Here is a 23,529-nt window from a genome sequence, read left to right as displayed (position 1 = left end):
GAAGAAAAGGATAAAGAAAAGGAAAAAAAAGGAAAAACAAAATACTTGGCAGTGCTCAATAATCTTATTTTTTAATTCCTCCTCCTCTATGTCCCCTTAATCTTATTTTTTAATTCCTTTATACTTAAAGAATTTTTACTACATGCAGGAGTGACATATGGCGGACGATAGAGCCGAGCCGCTTAGGGATCCGGAGGCTGAACGTTATTTAATGGGCATCATCAACAACGAGATTCCTTATGTGTCGGGCTCAGAATATGAGCAAGAAGAGGATGTAGTCTCTTCTTTTCTGAACCTTGACGGTGGAACAGAGATTGTCGATGATCAAGAAGGTGAAGGAACGGACATTGTCGACGGAGGTCAACCGTCAACAAACGACGATCTCGAATTGCAAGTAGCAACCACCTCCGGCGAGGTATATATATACATTGAGCCCCTCGTGATACAAACTTACTGAAATGTGAATACATATGTATTAACGCGCGCGACTCTCTTTCTTTTTTTAGCCCTCTAGATCGAGTACGACAAAGCGTGGCAAATCCAAGGCGATGAAAACAGGAGAAACATATGCCATTGAGTTTGTCAGTGAAACCGGCAAGCCCCTACAGCACACCTCAAAGTTTATCAACCAATGCGGATTCGTTGTTAGAGACAACGTCCCGATCACCGTCCAGGAATGGAAGGAGCCAAAGAAGGCACGTCTTGGTTTCAGTTTTGTCGACAAGAGAACGAAAAAGGATTGCTGGAGAAAGCTTATGGAACATTTCATTCTACCTCCGGAATACAACAAAGTCGATGAATTCGGTAACGAGGTTCCGGGTGGACGTCAGAGGAGGAGGCTAGTTAAAGAGTTCGCTCTTCAGAAGATGGGCGAAGCATTCCGGAACTTCAAGAAAAATTTAACCCGTGACTATGTCAACAAGGGCAAGACTCCGGATTTCAATGGACAACATGAGAAACTGAAAGATGATTGGCCAGAATTTGTGAGGCAAAAGCAATCGGAGCATTTCAAGGAAATATCGAAAAAATAAGGATAATGCGAGTAAGAAAAAGTTCCATCATATTATGGGGCCAGGAGGATACCGCCTTTCGGAGCCTAGGTGGTAGAAGATGGAGGAGGACCTGAGGGTGCGAGGAATCCCTCTTGGTACCGAGGGATGGGACCCAAGGGCCAAAAGCTGGTGGTACGGGCATGGGGGATCGCTAGACCCGGAGACAGGGGTGTGTGTTCACCGGCAGAGACAGTTTGCTCCCACCCAAGCCCTTATTGACGCAATGACCCAAGCTCAAGAGGGCTTGATCAAGTTCAACAGAGAGAAAGACGCACTGACAACAGCCCTCGGGAATGATGAACACGGAGGACGTGTACGAGGCAAAGGCAAAGTTCCGTGGAAAGTAGGGTTTTCCCAGGACAATGACCCGTACTGTTACAGAAGCCGTAAGAGAAATACGGACCGGGATGCAGATCTTATGACGAAGTTTGCATCGGAACTCCATGAGTTGAAGCAGACCGTGCATGAACTAGTAAAAGAAAAATCGGCTGCAGGGCCGCATGAAGATCATGAAGCGGATCGCGGAAGCCAGCAGCGGAGAAGCAGCGTGGCTTCCACGGATGCCCCGCCTGGTGCTAGTGCACCGATGATCGAGATTCGTGCACCGGAGTCTCACTACCCCGTGGATGATGTAAAGGAGATGAAAGAATGTGATCTGCATTATCCCGTGGGGAACGTTTCCACGAAGGTAGCTAGCGGCAGTGCTTTACCCTGTACACCTGGAGCACTCCACCACAACAACCCCATTGCATATGGCTATGCTCGTGTCACGGTGGAAGACATAGTCCAAGGGTTTGAGGACCTGGAGATTGACAAACCTACACCCGAAGGGGAGAGAAGACTTGGAGATGTCAAGCGCCAGATCATTCTATGGAAAAAGAAGTACATAGTGTTTCCAGTCGAGGCGCCAAGGCTAGCAAGTCCACCCCCCTCCGATGGTGGTGGTGGTGGTGGTGGCGGTGGTGGCGGTGGTGGTGGTCGTGGTGGTTCACCTACACCTCCTTCACGCCATTCGACGCCGTCCCCCGATCCACAACCTCCGGCGGGTACGACGCCCCCCAATCCTCCTCCGGCGGGTACGACGCCCCCCAATCCACCTCCGGCGAAGAAGCAGAAGCAGGCGGACAGCAAGGAAACCCGCTCCTGGACTATTAACCCGGACCCTTATGTACCTAAGACCACAAGGGTACCGGGGTCATCACTGAAGCCTCTCCTCCCAAGGCCTTGGGAACTTAGTGAAGCTGAAACCAAATTGGCCGCGTCTGCTGATTATGATAAATGGAAGGCGGATATGAAGGCGATAAAAGAGCCTGAGCCCAAGCAAGTATTCACTGAGAAGCAAAAGAAGTGGGCTAAGGATTTTTTGACGACACCGTCCCAAGCCGAGCTGAATATGCCTGACGACTATGGACATGAACTTCGTAGGCAAGCAAAAATATTGAAGGAGGAGAAAGAAGAAAGTAAAAAAAGCGGGAAGCAAGTTGACCAGCTCGGGATGCAGAAGAAACAATCGATCCCCCCGCTCATAGTGAAAGCCGGTCCGGAAGAGGACCCCGAGATCATAGCAGCTGCGGCAGCACTTGGATTGACTGTAGCGAGTGCCATGAAACAAGCGTCCGAGATGGGTTTGACTCTTCGTGCCTTCTTAGGCCTTGAGGATGCGCCAGTATGTGAGATAGCATTACAATATGTGCGGAATGGGCCTCTCGTCGAGCCTGCGCGGGAAAAGAGTCTACCACCACAAATGCGAAATCTGCTACGTTGGTACAAGCAATTCATAACATGGGCCGACAAATAATATGTTTATGCGGATGTTACAGATGAGCATCACACCAAACGGTACTCTGTACAAGTTCATATGAGTGAATTGTTCCAGCTGTTCAATCTGCGCGACCTCGACAAATCTATGTTGAGTTGCTACGTTCTGTAAGTGATTTATTTCTACCTCATCTCGTTCTTCATTGCCTGCACTATATATATATATATATATATTGTCCTAACTATATTGTTGCATACGCTATTATGCAGATTGAAGATTTGGGAATGCAAAATAAGAAACATCCATGATGTTGGGTTCATTGACCCACATATCGTTAATGGACATGTGTTACAACATCACCCCTAAGACGTGGAGAAAGACTTGTACAAGTTTCTTAGAAAGCATCAACTCAAAAGTCATATTCTATTTCCTTACCATTTTGGGTGAGTGTTTCTCTCTTGTGCCCATTCTCTTTTGTTTACTCCATGCATGGTATGTCTAATCGATGAGTTATGCATGACTGTGCATGTAACGTGTCCGCAGGTTCCACTGGATTCTGCTAAATATTGAACTTCACACCTCTAGAGTTCTAATCATGGACTCTATGGATTCGGATCCAAAGCGTTGGGCCGACATGAGAAAAATGCTGCAAAAGTAATTATTTTAAATCATTTGAGCTCTATATCGATCGGTCTCTTTCGTTCATTTCCTAATATCAACTAACTAATAACTACCTTGTTCATTTAATTTTCTTTGCCCTGTAGGGTTTGGAGACGGTTCTCAGAAGAAATTGTCGGTGAATTCAAACATGAGCTAGATTTCAGAAGGTTAGTTAATGTGGATAAGCAGCCACCGGGGACCAATCTATGTGGATACTATGTTTGTGAGAACATCCGGAGACACACCTCTGAGCGGAAGGCATCGGATAGCGTGCGGAACGCGACAGATAACTTGCGGAGGAGGCTTAGTCCAGAAGCTCGCTTCCGACCAATTCAAGAAGAATTAGCAGGATTTTTCATGAGGGAAGTCATCAATCCTAAAGGAGAACACTATACCGAGGACGAAGAAATTTATATGCATACCCGAGATTGAAACTTGTTCGAAGTTGTATATGGTCATCCATCCTAATTGTGTATGGAAACTTGTTCGAAGTTGTATATGGTCACCCAAGATTGAATATATATTATATATTCCTCTTGAATTCTTCTTGTTTGAAATTTCATATGCATGTATATAGTAGCGTAGAATATGTGTACTGAAACTTCATCAAAATTAGAATAAAACACAAAATAAAATATAAAAGAAATAAAACACTACAAATTAAAAAGAAACCAGGTTTAGGGGGGCTAAAACCCTAAACCTGCGGAGGAGGCCTTTAGTCCCGGTTAGCCACAAGAACCAGGACTAAAGGTCCTCCGCCCCGACGGACCACTGGCGCCCACGTGGATGGGCCTTTAGTCCCGGTCAGCCACGCGAACCGGGACTAAAGCCTTTAGTCGCGGTCCGTAAGAGGCGCGACTAAAGGGGGGGGTCTTTAGTCGCGCATATTTAGTCCCGGTTGCACAGCCGGGACTAAAGGCTGTTGCGAACTGGGACTAAAGGGCTTTTTTCTACCAGTGTCGTAACACTAGGATAACCTGAGAAATATAGAAGGAAAACATCATGTAAATTATCAGTATCTGATTTGAGTATGTGAAATGAAGTACAAGTTAAGTGTTCCACTGAAAATATAAATGAAATTATTTTATGCTTATTTAAAGATATTTTTATTATTCTATTGAATTCCATTGAAGGTAGTTTAATTAGCTGACTCAGTCCCTACAGCTGATATGGTATTTAGTATGAGCTCTTTTAGGGTGATTGGCGAGTTACAACTCGTAATTTCATGTAACTCTACCCTTGTTTTTTCCTGACCGTCGGATCTGAAAAATCAGTTAAAGGTTTGTTTTTTGGTCAAAAGGGTAGAATGGTCAGATTTTTCCAATCCGTTTCGAAGAGAAATAGTTCGTCCGCCCCCGCACAGATAACTCTTTCCGTCGTTCCAAAGCATTGCCGCCGCCGCCCTTTCTGTCGTTCCGATCAAGAGATCTGGCGGCGTCCCCAATCCATTCAAGCAGCCAACGCCAGGAACTGCTAACCGCTGTGGCGCGCCGAGCCGGCCGACGTCTCCCTGCCCCACCGCCACTGCAGCGCCTCCCTCCGCCAAGCAGCCGGCGACGCCGGCGAGCACTCCGTGGACAGGTACCTTTCCCTCCCCTACACCCCTCCCCACCCCACCCCACCCCCTCCCCCCGCCCCGCACGTTGGTAGTCAGACTGTCCGCCGGCTGTCAGAGGAATTTCAGTTGCTTGATGCGAACCGTACTGCGTACTAATTTGCTAGTGGCGCCATAACATTTTCTATGGAATACACTGTATGGAAAATACTCTCTCTGCATGTATCAAATCAAGACTGATCACGGGTTAGGTTCGGAGAACAGGAGCTGGAATCATTGGCAAGTCAATGACTGAATTATAAGTTGGTAGGCTCACTCGCCATCGAATATGATTCCCATTCTAGATTACACGCACTGTCGTTGAATGAAAAGCATGATTAAATCCAACAACCTTGTAGTGGGAACAAATTTCAATATGTAGCTAGCTAGAGAGATTAGAGGCAGAAGAAAACAAATTGAAGTGATCACATAACAGTTGCAGTTTTATTCAGTTTGCAGTCAAACTTCATATGACATCATAGGAACCAAATGACCTACCTTAATTAACCAATAGTACATGAAGAGTACAAAACACACAATCAGTTTGTTGTGAACAACCGCAAGAGATATAGTCTAAAGAATCAGTACTAACTAGCCCCACCATGAAAAAGGCAGCCTAAATTAGGTGAGCTAGCTAGCATGCCAGCTTAATTAATCAGTGTGCGGATTTTTTTTTGCGGGATCCTCATTTTCACATTTAGTACCCTGTGGACAAAGTTATATGCTGCATTCAAGATTACTGCTTTTGAAGTTTGTGTTTAATATAAAAATTAATGGATGTGCTATGATGTTGTGCAGAAGAGACAGATCAGTCATAATGTGGCCAAGTTCAAATTAGTTTCCCTAGACCTACTTCTGTTTTGGGCCTTGCAATTGGCCGATATATAAGATGCAGGTCTGACCATTTGTACTGCTCATATCCTGGTGTACAATTATGATGTTGAGTTATGGTCATCCTTTTTAGTACATGGAGTGAGTTGAATATTCTGATTCTGTTTTCTATATTTTGTTAACCGACTGCAGAGGGAAGGATGCTACTGGTGAGGAAGTAGTCAAGCCTTATACTCCAAATACACTGGATTTTGATATTGGATACTTTGAGTTTGTTTTAAAGGTAATTTATCGTAAACATGTTCCAACCCCACTGGATGTCTCTTATCATTGATTCTGATGGTAAAAAGGCTATGTGACCAGTTGACTAGAATAATTTAATAATTAGCTTCATTGTATACCATATTATTAATTCACTTCTGAAGATATGCTGCAGCCAAATAGTTCTTTCAGAACATGACCAGCCATCCACAGTTATGAGCTGTTATATCGTGTTAACTGCTGTGTTATGATTGGTTGCCATGAAAAGCAATGCACAGATTTTAAATAGTACCATATAAACGGTGCATAGAATTGTCCATAGGTTGGTACAGTATGTACAATTTTTAGCTAGCATAAATCTGAATCTTGTAAAAGCAGTGCTGTAGCAACAGCGTTGAACTGAACTTTTTTGTTGCAATATCCATTATATTTAAGCACCAAGAGCATCACTTAGTTTAAGTTTTTATCTTTAGAACAAGAGAACAAAACATAGACTAACCTGAACAAAATAAGCCATGATGGAACTTCTGAATCTCTGAACCTTTTATCTTGAGGGGAACATGTGAGCATGGAAATTATTTTACATCCAGTACATGATTGAGACCAGTTGATAATTTATATGTGATATGCAGGAAGACATGGCCGATGCAAGTGCAGAGTGTTTGGATGAGTACGTAAACATTGTCAGCAGGATGTTTCATAGCGAGGATGAAGGTTTTGAGTTCTATAACAAGTATGCTCTTGAGAAAGGCTTTAGTGTGAGAAAAGGCTATGTTGAGTGGGATGAAGCGAACAAGAAGATACTTCTGAGGAAACTTGTCTGTAGTCGTGAAGGTTGCCGTGAAGAGAAGCACATGAAGAGGAAGAGAGAAGATAGGAAGAGGAAGCCACGGAATATCACTCGTGTGGGGTGTAAAGCGAAATTTGTCATTGCAAGAGTCGCGAAAACAGGGCGGTGGTTTGTGAAGGATTTCATCGATGAACACAACCATCCTCTGGCCCCACGAGACCTTGCTTGCTTTTTGCGTTCCCACAGAAGAATCAGCGACGAGCAGAAAGCGGACATTATAGAGATGGAAAGTGTTGGAATCCGGAAACACAAAATCATGGATGTGTTGTGCATGCAGTACGGTGGATATGACCATGTTGGATGCATGACGAGGGACATCTATAACTTCTGTCATCGCTACAAGCAGGAAACAGTCGCTGCCGGTGATGCTCAGACGGTGATCTGTCACATGATGGCGCGGCAAGAGAGAGACCCAGATTATTTCTTCAAATACTTGGTTGATAAAGATGGGCATCTGAAGGGATTGTTCTGGTCCGATACTCAATCCCGCCTTGACTACGAGGCTTTCGGTGATGTTGTGGTTTTTGATAGCACATACAGGACCAATAAGTACAATCTGCCGTTTGTGCCGTTTGTCGGGTTGAATCACCACCGCAGCACAGTTATCTTTGGATGCGGGATCATTTCTCATGAAACTAACGAGGCGTACGAGTGGATGTTGCGGACATTTTCTGAAGCCATGTCGCAGAAGCATCCGATATCTGTAATCACTGACGGGGACCTTGCAATGCAGAGAGCGATCAGGGTGGTGTGGCCTGACTCATACCATAGGCTGTGTGTAAGGCACATTCAGCAGAACATCGTACGCCATCTGCATGATGATGAGGTTAGGGAAGAATTCAGATCTTTCATATATGACTCGTCTTCTATTGAAGAGCATGAGAGAAAATGGATAGAGTTCTTACGAAGGAATGAAGTGACAAGTGAGGAGTCGTGGCTGCATCAGATGTATCAGATGAGGAAGCTGTGGTGTGCTCCATACCTGGTGGGGCGCTGTTTCTTAGGATTGAGCAGCAATCAGCGGAGTGAGAGCCTAAACTCCGTGCTACATACACATCTTGAGGGTAAGATGACATTGTTTGATATGCTAGAGCACTATGAGCGTTGCCTTTCCGGACGACGCTTGAACGAGGCGATCCTAGACATCGTGGCCTTGCAGTCCGTTCCATTTACAGACGCTGATGCTTCAAGTCTCGAGAAACATGCTGCCCGGGTTTTCACGCCTTGTATGTTTCAGTTGGTCAGATGGAGCATAAGTGTTGTTAGCAAATGTGTTATCAGCGAGATACTAGATGCATGGGAGTTGACTACATATGTTGTGGCTAAGATCGATAAAAGAGAGAAGAAGTTTGAAGTGCGCTGTGAGATGAAGGAAGGTTCTTTGTACAGGATCAGTTGTTCTTGTCGTAAGCTGGAATGCTTGGGAACACCTTGCTCTCACATATTCTACATCTTGGGAATACGTCAAGTGGAACTGCTGCCTAGGTGTTGTGTTCCCATGAGGTGGACGATGAGTGCGAAGTCTGCATTCCCTCCGACCAGAAAGAGCGAGATGTATGACTATTCGGCAAGCCTTATGAGGTACCGTGAGTTGTGGAATTTGAGTCACGCGGCATGTTTCCGGGCATGTCAATCTAGTGAGGAGTATCAGCATCTGAAGATGGTTCTGAGTGAACAAGATGGCAGCAAGGAATCAAGCCGTGGTGAGGAAGAATGCATTAGATTTGGTCCGGTGCTGCCACAGACCACGGAAATTGATTGTGGAGATTTGGAAAAGGTTCTGGACCCAGTGCATGTGCAAGGCCGAGGTGCACCGAAGAAAAGGCTGCAGGCAAAGATGAAGAAGCAAAGATCAAAGAGGAAATGTGGCTACTGTGGGGTGGAAGGTCATAATCGGCGTAAATGCAATAAATTGAAAGAGGTGTCAAATATGTCTTAACTTTGATTTTTACATCTGATTTACTCATTACTATAGTGCACTGATTATATCTGTTGCTGTGTAGGAAATGATGGCAGCAAACTGTTAGCTACAGCTCTCTGTACAAGGCCATTGGCAAAATGGACGCAGCTGTTGAGCCTCAGGAGAGTGATGTTGTGTTGGTGGCGAAGTGCCCCAACCCTGAATATCCTATGTGAGCATTACTGTGTTTCTTGGTCTTTTCTTTCCACTTTGATCCTGTGGTGCAACCTAGCTGCTAAAGCCTAAAAGTATTATCTGTTATATGGACATTGAGTTCTTTTTGTCCTAAAGCAAGTTTACATGTGCTGGCAGAAAGCCATTCCTACATGCAGGGAGGGGCTCTCTGAACTTGCTTCTTGAGCATGATGCTTTGTCTTTTTGGTTTTGTGAAGAACAAATTACTTTATTTGTTACCTGAGATTCTGATCATGTTTGATCCTTAATTTATTATAAGTACGGGTCCATTTTACATGACTGAGCTTGTGCATGAACCATGGAAGTTTTCCTCAGGCACATATTTCTTCTTGTATTATCAGTTTTTTTATAATGGAATGCAACTATGAAATGGAAACATGCTAGTCTCCAATATGAGGACATTTAAGCTGTACTGCCTGGAGCTTTCGATAAAAGAAACTATGTTCATTGATCAAAGTTGATTCTTTTGATTTACGCACATAACATTTGAGTGACCAATGATAGCAAAATATTCTGATCCTGAATCCTTCCTATGTTTCCTTGAACCAGGAATGCCATGTGAAGGAGGGTATGAGGAAGATTTTGGATGGTCAGCGACAAGGGCGTCATCAAGAAGAACAGGGAGCTGCATGCATTTCCTGGGTAGCAGTTCTAACTGTTTTTGTCATATCTCATTGTGGATTAGTGAGAATGTTATGTAATTAGTGATCTGCAGTCCAGATAGTTTAGCAAGTGAGATGTTTGCTGTGTTGAGGATGTCAGATTGCTCGGCTGCAGGTGGGGAACAGTGCCGACTTTGTGTTTTTGTGGACGGGTCGAGGCATATTCTATCAGATTTTATATACTGTGCTTTCAGGATGTTGTATAATACAATTTGCTGGAGCATGCCATCGCTTATACAGGTTTAAGATTATGCATTTTACATGTGACGGTGGCAGGCATATGATTATGCGCATTTTCGGATCTAGATATATACAATGACGCACACATTCGCCTTTAACAGTAGATTTTAATAGTAGAGATAACTGGATCATCACGTGTATTGATGTCTTTCATGTCCATCTTCCTTCGTGATCCGCGCCGCACTCCCCCTTGTGCTTGACTGCTGTGCCGCCCAGGAATAACATGAAGATGCATCAACGGTTTGAGTGCGATCGTTACCGACTCCGAGTTGCAGCGGAAGAAGATGAGTCGATGTAGATCATACTTGGAGTCCCTCGAACCATAGAAAATGTAGCTTCACCCCTCCTAAGATTTCTTTGAAGCTCCGCCATTGATTTCAAGTGGAGTCCCTCGTTTAATTGACATTATGAACATAAAACTGGTTTGGACTAGTGCAGCACATGCAATACAAAAATAGTAAAAGCCACAATTAAGTGTGCGGGCAGCAAAGGAACCTTTCATCTAAAAATTGAGCAACAACTCAAAGTTGAAAGCCTATTATTGTAAACATAGTCTCACAATTGTCACTTCAATGAAGTGATTGTTGGTTCAAAAATAATGAAAAAACTACTTGGGACAATAGTTCAGCTATAAAGCTTGAAATTGTAGAAAAACCAAAAGCCTACTGAAGAGGCTTGTCACTGCTGCCGAAATCCAATGCCTTCTTCGGATTGTTATCTGCAAGTTTCTTCCTTTTGGGCGATGACCCATATTCGCCCAAGTCCCTCTCGCCGATATCCATGTACCCACATGCATATATGTCTTCTTCGGACATGTCCTGCCCAAATGCATGCGAAAGGTATTTATGCAAATGATGTGGCCATTTTTTGTATAATAAATAGGAACTTGGAAATATAACCAACCTGTTCAGACATGTCATCATCGCTATTATCTAAGAATGCACAATTCTTCACAATGTACAAATGACATTTCTTTATCCCTTCTAAAGCGTGCAACATTTCATCAACGTCATGCTGGCCTGACATCTGTACCATTCCTTCAGGTGGTACGCACCCAGGCTTGATGTAGTACAAATCTGCTTCCCCTTTGTACCCATGGTAACGCAAATTTTTCACCATTATCTGCCAGTCCACCTTGCCAGGTTCAACTACTGTCGTCATACCAGGTTTCTTGTTGTGGTATGCTTGAGGAACATGAGAAAGTTCTTCGTCCACATGAACAATAAATTGCATTACAACTACCTACATACGGCTCGTTGACATCAGTTTTTGCACAATATTAAAGTGTTCATACGTAGGATGTGCATACCATTTGTAAAGCATACTTACTCGGCGACGTGGTGATGAGACAGATTGTTCCGGTGGTGGGATGTCGCATTTTGCCTGCGGAGGTGGTGATGAGACAGATTGCTCTAGTGTACTGATGTCTTGTTGTGCCTGAGCATGCTGTTGATATAAATTGATTTTCGTTTGTGTGTGGATAATTTAATGAATAATAAGTAAATAATGAAAGGTACCTTCGTGCCTGTACTAGCATGGTCTTGCATCATACCCCCTTCCATGCGGATCTCCTCCATTTTGGCCTTCTCATCCTGCTGAGCCTGCTGTGGTTACAAACTGATTTTGCTTTGTGTGTGGATAACATAATGAATAATAATCTTAGTAAAGGAACGTACCTTCAGACGTGTATTAGCACGATCCTGCATCGTATTTCCTTCCATGCGGATCTGCTCCATCTTGGCCTTGTAATCCAGATCATTGTGGTCCTTTGGTAAGTTAAGGTCCATGCCCGCACGCGTCTGCATGTTATTGAAGCCCATTTTACCACGCTCGAGATGTAGAACGCGGTCTTGCATCATATTCCCTTCCAGTCGGATCCCCTCCATCTTGGCCTTGTGATTCATGTCATTACGCTCCTGCTGCAACATACGGTCCATGTTCGCACACGCCTGCATGATATTGAATTCCATCCTGCCACGCTCGAGCTGCATAGCGCGATCCAGGTCCTTGCGCTCCTGCTTCAACTTTAGGTCCATATCGTCATGGAAATGCTTCAACCTCTGATCCATGGCTGCACGCTCCTCAGTCATCATCTGTTCCACGGCTGCACGCTCCTCCTTCCTCATGCGGTCCACGGTTGCCCGCTCCTGCTTCAGATTCTTGTCCATCACCTCTCGCTCTCGCTGCATATTCTTGTCCATCTCTTGACGCGCCTGATGCAAGTACTTGTCATCATCCATTCGGTTGTGCTGTGCCTTTGAATCCATGGTCCCTATAGAAACCAACAGAACAGTGCTAGTTACAATATGTTTGAAAATTGAAATATGTATTAATTTCAAACTGTCACTATTCAACACAATGTGGCCGAACTGAAGATACGGAGTGCTTGGTAATTCCGCTAACAGCCTCTACAATACAATGAGAAATAAATGATCAATTCTATTCCACGATGTATTCCTAGTTTGAAAAGAGATGAATGAAGGGCATGATCATTATAAAGTATGCCCATACTTCTACAATTTAGAGAAAGTATTAGATTTCTGTATTTTAGTTTAGTGCATGCGATGTGTCACTAAAAGGATCCGCAGATCGGCCGCCGCGGCACCATCCACATCTACTGTATTAATTGAATCTGATTGGTAATAAGAGGGAGGGAAACACCATATGTGTACATACAGTTCGGTTGCGGAGCACTGGGTCGCCGGACGCGGAGGAGAGGACGTCGCCGGGCGTGGAGGAGAGGGAGTCGCCGCCTGATGAACTGCTCTCGATGGGATTTGCGTCTATGGCTAGGTTTACGTACGTGGCTGGTAAGTTGGGCTGCTAAGTACTATATGGGCAATTCTATTACGTATCTGGATTGGGCTGGTAAGTACTATATGGGCTTTTGTGCTCACGTGGATCAAATATCGTAAATCTGAAATAACAAAATGTTCTCGTTACTTAAAAGAAACTTCAACTAAAAATAAACTTAAAAGAAACTTTGTCTAAAAAAATCTTACAAGAAACTAAAAAAAATCCTTCTCGTTTGCACACTGTAGCGGAGGCATTACTCGTTCGGACTCACCACTACGGGTAGTCGTAGTCTGAAACACCCACTAGTACCGGTAGTCAGGGTCAAGAAAGACCGTTATAGAAGTTGCGTGCCAGGAGTTTTGGGTTCGGAATACACATAGTGGTGATAGCCAACTATTGTCGGGTAGTCCAAGTCAGAATCATCGATAACTAATGGTAGTCGGGGTCCAGCCGAGGAGTACTTGAAGTGCTATTGGTGGGACCGCCCAGCTGGCCACCCATTGTGCTAAAAGGGATCCGGGGATCAATAGTGGTACTGGTATTATCAGACGACTCATCGTGGTAGTGATGTATCCGGATGACCCGTAGTACTAGACGTAAAGAGAAATGGTCGTGGTACTACCTGTAGCGGATGACCCACAACTACCAGTCGGACCGCCGAGCTTCCCACCCATGTCAAAGTAGTTTTGGGTTCGGAGTACCCGTAGTGGTGATAGCCAGCTGCTGTCATGAGAATCGGTCTTACTCGTTGAGGGTGACTCGTGGTGTTAACATTTCCGGATGACCCATTGTGCTAAAAGGGTTCCAGGGATCAATAGTGCTACTGATAATATACAACACATGGTGGTACTGATGTACCCGGATGACCCATAGTACTTGGTACTGCTGCAGACGCCGTTGGTGAGTCCGTCAGGATGGGGGAGAGCACGTGCCTCAAGACTACTGTCAAATTTGCTCGCGCCGTGATTGAGGTGTTTGGACCGGAGTATCTTAGAGAACCAAATGCACGGGACACAGAAGAAGTTGTTGGCTATTGGACAGGCAAGGGGGTTTCCAGGAATGCCCAGATCAATTGATTGCATGTAGTGGCAATGGAAAAACTGCCCCAAAGGTCCGCGGGTAATGTATCAAGGTCACACCAGAGAGGCCACCATCATACTAGAAGCGGTGGCATCACATGACTTATGGATTTGGCATGCTTTCTTTGGAATGCCCGGTTCTCACAACGTCATCAACGTGCTTCAATGATCTCCGGTGTTTAGGAGGCTTTGCAATGGGGAATCACCGCCGTGCAACTACGCCTGTCAACGGCCGGGACTACAACATGAGGTACCAACATTTGTTATTTACGTGCGACATTGTGGTGCATGATCGACGTGCATGTATTTGCATGGATTTGAGAGTCCGGATTTGAGATATGTGGATGCACAGAAGAAAATATGAGGGCCCGTCAGGATGCGCCCGCGGGCGTGCCCGGATGCATCCGCGGGCGTTTGAGGGGACGGGTTTGCCAAATCCGATTGTAGGTGCTCTAAAAATTCTTCATATCCTTTCCTGACGAGGCCCCGGTCTGATTCGTTCAACGGCAATGCCTTCACTTTTGGTGAGCCACCTTGAAGGTCCGCAAAGCTGCATATCAACGATGGAGCCGCGTCGAGCTCGGGTGAGGAGGTGATCCATCATTCTTTTCTTCGATGGCTGATGTGGTAGTGCCGGAGGCAGGTGACAGGTGTTGGTGTCAAGGTCAGAGATGTTTTGCTATCTTTTCACTTATGTCATGTCGGCCTTTACGTGACTTGTACTTTGTTTTTTATGATATATGAATGAGACATGTACTACCATAGAAAAAAAAGAAGTTAACACACAATTAGTTTGGCCAAAGAGATCGCCTAAGCCCGGGCGCAAGCCAGAAACAGACGTGGCAGATTCTGAAGAAAAAAATGACGTGCCAAAAGAATTGGTGTTGATAGTAGAGCCTACAGCACCCATACAGTAACAACTGAACTGTAGAGGAGCTGAACCCACCACGCGCATATCTATCGGCCCTCCCAAACTTCTCTCCCACCTCCCCCATTATCTGCAACAACCTCCAATCCAACTGGCCTAGCCGGCTGCAACTCGATTCTCCACTCACATTCCATTCCAGCCGCCTTCTCACACGCGACCTTCTCCTCCAACGCCAGTCCCATCGCCGCCGCCCTGTTCACCGGCTGTAACGGAGCCGCCGTCCTCACCCACGGGAACGGAGCCGCCGGCGACCGCCCATCCGGCCTGCGGAATACGACGTCACTGCTTGTTCTTCATCCACACGTTGGATTGAAGGTGAGAATGCCGAATCTTGTCATCAGTTAGAACTAAGGCAACACATGAGATGATTTAAAACCAAAGAATGGATTCCGCTTACTCTATGCATGAAGCCATCATGAGATCTTATGGGTTTTCTCTGAATTTTGCTCCGTCCACAGCATCGTGATCCGCCTGTCTATGCTCGTCGCCGGCGTCGAACTCTCTCCGTGGACACTTCACGCATTCAGCTTGAACGCCAACGCCGCCCTCCTGACCGGGACGATTGGAGCCGCCAGCCACACCCAACCACCCAGGGGATCAGAGCCAGCGGCCACCACCCACCTGGCATGTGCGATACGACGGTACTGCTTCCTCTTCATCCACCTATTCGCATCACGGTTAGAACGCCTGGTATTTTTACACCCCTTAGAAACAGTGAGGTCAATATAATCCAAAACTTTGTATATAAATATCAAATGGCAGAATAAATACCACGTGTTGTTCACATTAACGACAGTAGAGAAAATTTAGTAAGTAATCATTAATCACCGATCAATCTGTGTGGTTAACGTACACCTCTGGAGAGGTAGTAACAAAGAAGTAATTAAATTAAATAGCTTATCATAGTAATTTTGTGCTCTGTAAGAAATAGGTGGAACAATTACAGTATGGTACAACCCCATAGCTTATGTTTATTCTCTGACATGACCCAGTCTCTGTTTGTGCATATTTTCAAGGAATGGCCAGTTCTCCTACAAGTTGTGCCGACACACAATTACCAGACTTAACCAATCAGGTATATTTTTTCCCAGTTAGGTGAAAATCTTTGAAAACACATAGTTCTTTTACCTTTACACGTATTTCAGGCTTTTTTGGACGAACTCAGTGTGAAACATGCAAATATGAGGTTAATGTGCTCACCGATAAGGTTCGCGCAAATGATTGATGGATTAGATGACGAGCACCTAAAGGCCATCTGCACTCAAACCGGTCTTGGAGGGCTAACAAAGATGAAGTCAGTGTCTCTTTGACGTATTATGTTGGTGCTGCTAGCGAAGAGCTACATCCACGACATGCAGAGTATTCACATTGCTGGTAAGGACATTTCTATAACTCCAACGGATGTCTATCAATTAATGGACCTTCCAATAGAGGGGAAAATATATATATGGAAATGGGAAAACCAAAAGACGCAAACCTGTTAAGGGCTTATCAAACAGATGGAAGACTTAAGCTGAGTGACCTCGAGGACAAAATTAAAGCCTCCAAAACTCCAGATGATCATTTCATCAGGCGGTTTGTTTTGTATGCTATTGGCATTATTTTAGCACCCACGGTACAAGATTATGTCGACTCCAAATATTTCGTCCTTGTTGAAGACGTCGCAAGAATTCCCAATTTTAACTGGGGATGTTTCACACTGGACCATTTGATAACATCCATCAATACTTTTAATTATAAGGATCAAGTCAATCTACAAGGAAATATAGCTTTGCTCCAAGTAAGTGCTACAACAGTAGTTGTCATTCAACTATTATTCATATGATGCATATATCTCTATCATTGATGAACTAATATTTCCTATAGTTTTGGTATTGGGAACATGTTCGTACTGGATCGATTTTGTATTCTCGTATACCCCGTCCACTGATGGCACGGTGGGATGAAGCCACAGGTAAAATAAGACATGAGGCTTATGATAAAGGAGGCCTATATAATGGATTGGTACCTTTCTAGACTTGACTTCTTTATTTACCATATTTATTTCTTAGTACTGATTCTTTATCTTAGTACTGATTCTTTATCTTTTCAAAGGTTGTCATGAACATCGGCGGTCTGGAGCCAACCAACATTACAAATGACCAGCATACCAACAAAGATACACATGCGCATGAAGATGCTATCTATCGACCACAACCACGAGGTCAAACTATGAGTAGCCAACAAGTAAGTTGCTCCAAGACACATCCTTCTCAATAACACAACAAAGGTCACACCTAACCACACTTATTTTTCTTCTAACAAAACGAGTTGACATTTCTTTTATGCAGATGGACATGATACTTCAAACCCAGAACGATCTATTTGCAGAACAAGAGAAAAAGTTGGTCAAACAAGTAGTAGAAGTAGAGCACAAATTAGATAAAAGAATAATCACCGTGACCGAGGACGTGATAAACATAAGGGGTAAAATTGCCACTCAACCTAGGTTGTCCAAGCTGGAGGACGAAGTTGGAGACCTCAAAAGGGAAGTTGGAGACCTCAAAAGGGAACTCCAGGTAAGTGACACTACAACATCAATTTTACCCATAACTTCCTATATTTTCATTCTATGCATTTCATGTTACAGGAATTAAGATCCCTAGTTGAAACAAACAAACAATCAACGACGAACAATGCATACGTACAGGTGATAACTATGGCCCATAACCTTGCTAACATGAGCTAATTTCTGTTCATTGACCAACTCCTAATTTTAGGAACAAGAGCAACCAAGCAATGGCAAGTTTTCATCAACTCCTGGGTTTGACGCATGGAAAGCACGGACTTCTGCTGGTACACCTAGTGCAAAACCTGTGGTGCAAAACAAGGAGTTGGACCAAGACATCCCACCACGGAAGCCTGTATTCAACAATGATTACATATTGACAGATGAAGACTATGAGGCTGCACTTTTCATCCGAGGGAGTCACGACCTTGTTGAGGTAGTTCACATCGAAGACATTGTGCTAACAGTTCATCAACTCAAGCCAAATGTTAGCAAACTATTCTTCTTCGATGACGTAAGGCCCGTATACTGCAATCTACATCAAGTATTCTAAATTGTGCCATATTACATGACTACAAATTTTGCAGGTTATTAATGCATATGCACACATTAGCAATGTTGCAACTGATGCTACATCATTCATTTCCACCATAGAAAGCAGAAGATTGCTAGGCGAATTTGGGGGTATTCCAATGGGATGCAAAAGCCCACATGTTGCTAATGTAGCAACGAAATTTGTAGGACGCAAAATGGTATGCATATTTCCTGACTTGTTTAATTGTATATCTTGATTTTCCCTAAATTGAGTCCGCTTTAATTTTCTGCCAGGTACGTGTCCCAATGAATGTGCACAACATGCACTGGTTATTACTCGTGTTTAATTTAGACAAAGAAGAGACCCAGGTCCTAAACTCCATCCAAGCATATCGTGACATTGCCAAGGAAACTGCACTGGTAAGCTTGCTCTCTTGCTTCCTCTTACCTCATGTGACACTTTTTGAAATGCACTGACGCAATCCCTTGAATCACTCCTCATACACCAGGTGGAGTACATTCAGGTGTGTATCAACGAAGCGGTCGAGGATGGCTTGGTAACACTGCCTAAACCCATCAATATTACCCAGTGGAAAACCACTTGCTATACTAACATACCACAACAGACGGATGGGTACGTATAGGCAGCTACATGATTCCTCACCTACATTACAATACTTAACTTCAACTTTACATCACAGTTATTCCTGTGGGGCGTACACACTCAAATACATGTTGACATGGGACGGAGACAAAATTACTGAGGATTTCACACAGGTCTGCCGAACACTAAATTACATTTGTATCATGCACTACCTATGCTTCACCGCTATCCTAACCTATGCATCACTATCTAATTCAGGCAGAAATACATATTTTCAGCTGGAAAATATGTTCAAGCCTGCTGCGTTCGGATTGCAACAAGCTTCGGAAAAAATCATACAAGAATCCTATAGAGGTAAGTTCTACACAACTAGCATTTCATGTCATGTAGTTCCTACCTTTCATGACCACTATTTCCTCTACAGAAGGACGAGTACGAAGCCAGCATTCCAGAGGAACGAAAAGGTGCAGACGACGACGTCACGATTGTCAGCAACCCTGATGTTACAAACAAACCAGACACATCTGGTGCCCCAAAGCGTAAACGTGGACGCCCGAGGAAGAATGCCCCTCCTAGTAATCCAGTGAAACAACAATTTGACACAGAGACTATCGCTAAACAAGTGGAGTCAAAAATACGCAAGCGCAAACCATCAAACGCCGTGTCCAGCCCATTCGTACAGCCATGAATGGGCTACACGGAGAGGCACTTCAAGGGCAGATCCAAATGATTGATCTTCATGGCATGTTCTTTGAATTAAAGACTACACTTATGTTCTAATGTTTTTGCATATTATTTGTATGCTTATGTCCATCCAAATGCTTGACTTTTCATTGGTTATTTTTAGAAAAAACCCAGCTAATGAGCTGCAAGATCCACTTCTATCATTTGCACCATCTGATCCATACCTTTCTGCATCGGAGTAACCTTACATCTAAAACACTACCATAAGTGACTACTTACAAACGCATGCTCCCCATTTTAACGGCGCCATACACTGCGTAAGTATACCGTTCTGGTTTAAGTGGATGATGATTATGGCTGAGGCAGGGTAATTAAGGAAGAAAAATCATAGCATATAGAACACATGAGCAATTATGTAAATATCATGGTTACACTACTATTTCTCACATCACGAGTTGAGTGGGAGATTATTACCTCGCCAGCAAAAAGAACAGAATCAATAATGCAGCTAGTTTGATGGATTACTTCAGTCCACTCCACAAGAAAAATTTCAGGCTGCAGCACTAGCAGTCAATGCACACACAGAACCATATTGTCAAATGCCAGCCTCTCCTGCGGAAAATAAGAAGGAATAGCATCAGGAACACCATGTACCTTTTTTATACTGATATAGACATGTCGACAAGAGTTGGCACATTGCAGCTTGTGTTTTGCATCGAAACTAATGCGATACATGGAGCTAATGAATTTACAACTAATAAATCTAGGCCTAAGTCTGTTGGGTAACAATACTGAAACAGATGTCCCAGCTAGCTTTACTCTAACAGAGTTCTGCTTACTAACTAGACAGCTAGGACGACAATGAGAACCAGGCAACCAGCATAAGATCATGGAAGAACAAACAGATGCTAAACTTGCTCATTGGCAAAATAGGTTGTGCACGCGAACATGACAGAGAGGACTAAAATAGGAGACATACTTCTTCTGTTCCATATTTGTCGACAATGATTATGGCTAAGGCATGATAATGCACATGTAGCAACGCGTGCAAAGCGGGCAAGAAATTCATATGAAGTAGGCATTCTTCCAAATTGAGCCAATTCTGGTTTTCGAAGATATACTTTACATAACTACTTTCCATTTTCTACTGTGCCATACATTGCCTAAATATTCAGAACTATGTTTGAGGCGCGGGTCATGTATGTCTTGAGCTCCCGATTCACCTTCTGCTCGTCCCACATGAACCCCTGTATGTTCTGCACCCACTCGAAGCAGCTCACCATCACTCCGCCGGAGTTGGCCATGATGTCCGGTAGGATCAGCACGCCCTTCTTTGCCCGAATCTGCACCACGAACATGAACATTTCTCTGTTGTCAGTCAATGTGTGAATGTGTCAACAAATGCAGCTTAGTTTTGTGGCAAAATGTTGGTGTTCTTGCCTCGTGGCCTCGGGGTCTGTTGGGTGGTTAACAGCCTCGATGATGTACTTTGCTTTGATGGCATCAGCATTGTCCCTAGTAGAAGAAGAAAATCGAACGGACTTTTTATTAACAAAAATGTATTCAGATACACAAAAAATAACAGCCAGGAGGATACTTTAACTGAGCTTCTGAGCAGTAATCTGATAAAGATTGGATGAAGTGAGATGGGACGAGGAAATAGAAGATTACTTGTTTATGACTCCTCCCAGAGCTGCCGGGATGAGCACGTCGCACTCTTCCGTGAGCAGCAAGGTCGGGTCGACGGCGTCGCCTCCGTCAAAGCCCTTGATCCCGCGGTTCTCTGCCGAGTGCTTCATCAGCTTGGCTATGTCAATGCCATTGGAGTTCTTGATAGCCCCTGTGACATCTTTGATGGAGACCACCTTGCCACCAGCTTCAGTGATCAATTGGGCAGCCCAAGAACCAATATTGCCAAATACCTGAAAAAGGCAAGAAGATGATAATTGCTCATCTGTGCAAAATGTAGATGAAGAAACATAGTTCTGGCCTTGCTCCACAATGTATGGCGCCATTGTACACAACGATTATTACTAGCATTGTGTAGGCATGCTTGTATATATTTGGCAGAATATATTACTTGTGGGTGCTCATTGTGTGCTCCTTTCCTCTTTAATTTCAGCGCGTGAGGTGGGAGATTAGAAAGATACTGACATATCAAGCACAGAACTTTGCAATTGCCACTGATGGTGTCTCCATTGTAAGCCTAAGCTTTGACAAGATGCTTGTCTCTAAATTATAAATGGGAAACATCTTAGCTTTGCGTGAAAATTAAAGAGATTGGCAAAATTTTCTCTGGCATTTTAAATGCGCAAAAGACCAAAGAAAAAGCAAATAATCTTAGTGAGTTCAGATAAAACAGAGAATTACCTTAAGAAGAGTTCAATTGCAATATCTTCATATTACACTAAAATTAAAAGCTGGATGGTCAGTCTAGTGGCAGGACAACAACCATCTTTTGGCAAATAAAACGTCTGCTTACAAATTTTACGTTTTTGGAAGCAGCCATGGATTTCACCTGGAAAAGAACATCGAAGAGAAAAAACAACGTCCTACAACTGCTCCATCAGACACGAATGGGCAGAATAAAGGGATATGTTGTATGTTCTTCCCTACGGCTAAACAATTGCTGAAAACTGTCACTTTCCTAAACCAGAAGGGTTGCAGTAGCAAATTTCCACTTAGTAGTGAGCAAGTGTAGATGATTTTGGTCCTTCTGTCTTCTATCAATCCTTATCCAAGATGGCAAATTATGGCACAAACGATGTATAACTTATTAATATGATTCCTGCGCTTTGTACGTGACGAACAATAACACTGCAAATATCATTCTACAAGAAATTTGATTCCTCTCCAGGGTAACTGGATAGCTCCCCATGTGCATCAATCGACAAAGCACAAATCTATCGCGTATCTACGCCGCTAGACCATCGCACATCCAACCACTTCCTCGCTTGGAACCACCGAATTGAACTACCCAATCAAATCAATACATGTCGGGATCAACATAGGGGATGAGGGGGGGAGCAAGAGACCGTACGTACCATGTCGGGCAGGATGACCTGCAGGCCGGCGGGGCCGGTGTCAACCTGGGCGACCTAGACCAGCAGCGGCGACTGCAGTGTTGGTAAGGTCGACGACTAGATGCAGGAGTTGGGGACGAGCTCGTCCGGGCACGGCTGCTCCCCCTCCTTGGCGGCATGGGCGGACAAGACCTCTTCTGGGTGAGGCCGAGGTCAGCGACGGGAGTCCGGCGACGCCGCTGAAGGTGCCGCCGCCACGACCACCCGCCTCCTCCGCTGAAGATGCCCCCGCCGCTGCTGAACATGGACGCCGATCTGGTCGATGACTCAGCGAGGAGCGGGGAGGAGAAGGCGCAGGACAAGCGGCTGAGCCGGCGGCGCAGCGACCGGCAGAGGAGGAGGCGCGGAGAGGGGGGAAGAAGCGTGCGGCGGCGCAGCGACACGGCAGAGGAGGAGGCGCGGAGAGGGGATCGACAGAGGGGGAAGAACTGTGCGTGGCTAGGTTTCTTTTTCCTTTTCTCCCAGCGCTGCACACTAAATTGGACGAATCTACCCTTTTGGAAAATGATTAGCCCCACCATAATCTTGTAATGGTCCCACAGTTATTTGTAATTTCATGTAATTTTACTCTCGTAACTCCTATTTCTCCACCGTTTGATCGTAGTGAATGGACGGCTCCTAAATTCGCCAATCACTGTAACAGTTGTAATTTAGTATATCATTTATTTGATTTCCTAACTAATTGAAATCCTTCTCAGTACTCTTCTCCATGAATCTGATGCACTTCACAAGAAATGCCTAGATGCACCGAGCTCGCCTAATTCTTCTTTGTTGGTGAACATGGTGGCCCTTTGGGTAGAGAGTCCTTCAAAGATTTCATTAATGCACCATCTATGCAAACTATAATGACCAGTTATGTCTCATGTTACATGTTTATTTTTTACGTTGCTTGTCTTGGCTGATTGATTGTTTGTATTTACTACATACATTGTTGTGTATGTTGTCATACCAAGCCAATTTGGATATGTAAATCTTACTTTTTGCTGAGTATATATGAGTCTTCGTTGATTATTGACTAATATAAGGATATGTTTGCACAACTATAATATGTTTCATGTGCCCATACATTTACAGAAACCCCTATCAATTATATAATGTATAAATACACGGGCGCGGCAACGCGCGCCATCAATGATCTAGTAGCATTATATGCATCAGCCCCGAATCATGTCTTGGGTCAATAGTTGGGTTTGCCCGGCTCCCATGTTT

General features: G+C 44.3%; 2 protein-coding genes across 5 annotated transcripts; one reads left to right on the top strand and one right to left on the bottom strand.

Moving 5' to 3' along the window:
* The first annotated feature begins 4,836 nt into the window (after positions 1–4,836).
* On the top strand, positions 4,837–10,103 carry LOC109742157 (protein FAR1-RELATED SEQUENCE 5). 3 transcript variants are annotated; one of them, XM_073504836.1, is made up of 6 exons: positions 4,837–5,052; positions 5,864–5,960; positions 6,089–6,179; positions 6,790–8,928; positions 9,011–9,139; positions 9,712–10,103. In XM_073504836.1, the coding sequence occupies exons 4-5, from the start codon at positions 6,796–6,798 to the stop codon at positions 9,032–9,034; spliced, it is 2,157 nt and encodes a 718-aa protein (XP_073360937.1). In that variant the 5' UTR covers positions 4,837–5,052; positions 5,864–5,960; positions 6,089–6,179; positions 6,790–6,795; the 3' UTR covers positions 9,035–9,139; positions 9,712–10,103. The 3 variants fall into 3 exon arrangements, with proteins under 3 accessions (XP_073360937.1, XP_073360936.1, XP_045086864.2); XM_073504835.1 differs by lacking the exon at positions 4,837–5,052 and having other exon boundaries at positions 5,703–5,960; XM_045230929.2 differs by lacking the exons at positions 4,837–5,052; positions 5,864–5,960; positions 6,089–6,179 and having other exon boundaries at positions 6,787–8,928.
* A 4,633-nt stretch (positions 10,104–14,736) lies between these two features.
* On the bottom strand, positions 14,737–22,761 carry LOC120967846 (glutamate dehydrogenase 1, mitochondrial-like). Of its 2 annotated transcripts, XR_012189382.1 has the most exons (7): positions 22,282–22,761; positions 20,909–21,159; positions 20,678–20,752; positions 20,461–20,580; positions 19,712–19,849; positions 16,345–16,566; positions 14,737–16,206 (listed from the first exon to the last, which is right to left on the bottom strand). XR_012189382.1 is itself a non-coding variant. In XM_040394097.3 (4 exons), exons 1-4 carry the CDS (start codon positions 22,282–22,284, stop codon positions 20,556–20,558), a joined length of 354 nt encoding a protein of 117 aa, XP_040250031.1. In that variant the 5' UTR covers positions 22,285–22,760; the 3' UTR covers positions 19,897–20,555. The 2 variants fall into 2 exon arrangements, 1 of the variants encoding a protein (XP_040250031.1); XM_040394097.3 differs by lacking the exons at positions 14,737–16,206; positions 16,345–16,566; positions 19,712–19,849 and having other exon boundaries at positions 19,897–20,580; positions 22,282–22,760.
* Positions 22,762–23,529: the final 768 nt, after the last annotated feature.

The sequence above is a fragment of the Aegilops tauschii genome, chromosome 7 (assembly GCF_002575655.3).
Source record: "Aegilops tauschii subsp. strangulata cultivar AL8/78 chromosome 7, Aet v6.0, whole genome shotgun sequence".
Classification (NCBI taxonomy): Eukaryota; Viridiplantae; Streptophyta; class Magnoliopsida; order Poales; family Poaceae; genus Aegilops; species Aegilops tauschii.
This window is presented reverse-complemented; position numbering and strand designations above follow the sequence as displayed.

Bases quoted from the DNA above. Each gene is read 5' to 3' on its own strand.
- LOC109742157 (XM_073504836.1), top strand. From the start codon at position 6,796: ATGGCCGATGCAAGTGCAGAGTGTTTGGATGAGTACGTAAACATTGTC. The intron at 8,929-9,010 runs GTGTCAAATATG...GTTGCTGTGTAG, and splicing joins AATGCAATAAATTGAAAGAG to GAAATGATGGCAGCAAACTG.
- LOC120967846 (XM_040394097.3), bottom strand. The intron at 20,753-20,908 runs GTAATCTTCTAT...TTCTTCTACTAG, and splicing joins CTGGGAGGAGTCATAAACAA to GGACAATGCTGATGCCATCA. The intron at 20,581-20,677 runs GCAAGAACACCA...TTCGTGGTGCAG, and splicing joins ACAGACCCCGAGGCCACGAG to ATTCGGGCAAAGAAGGGCGT.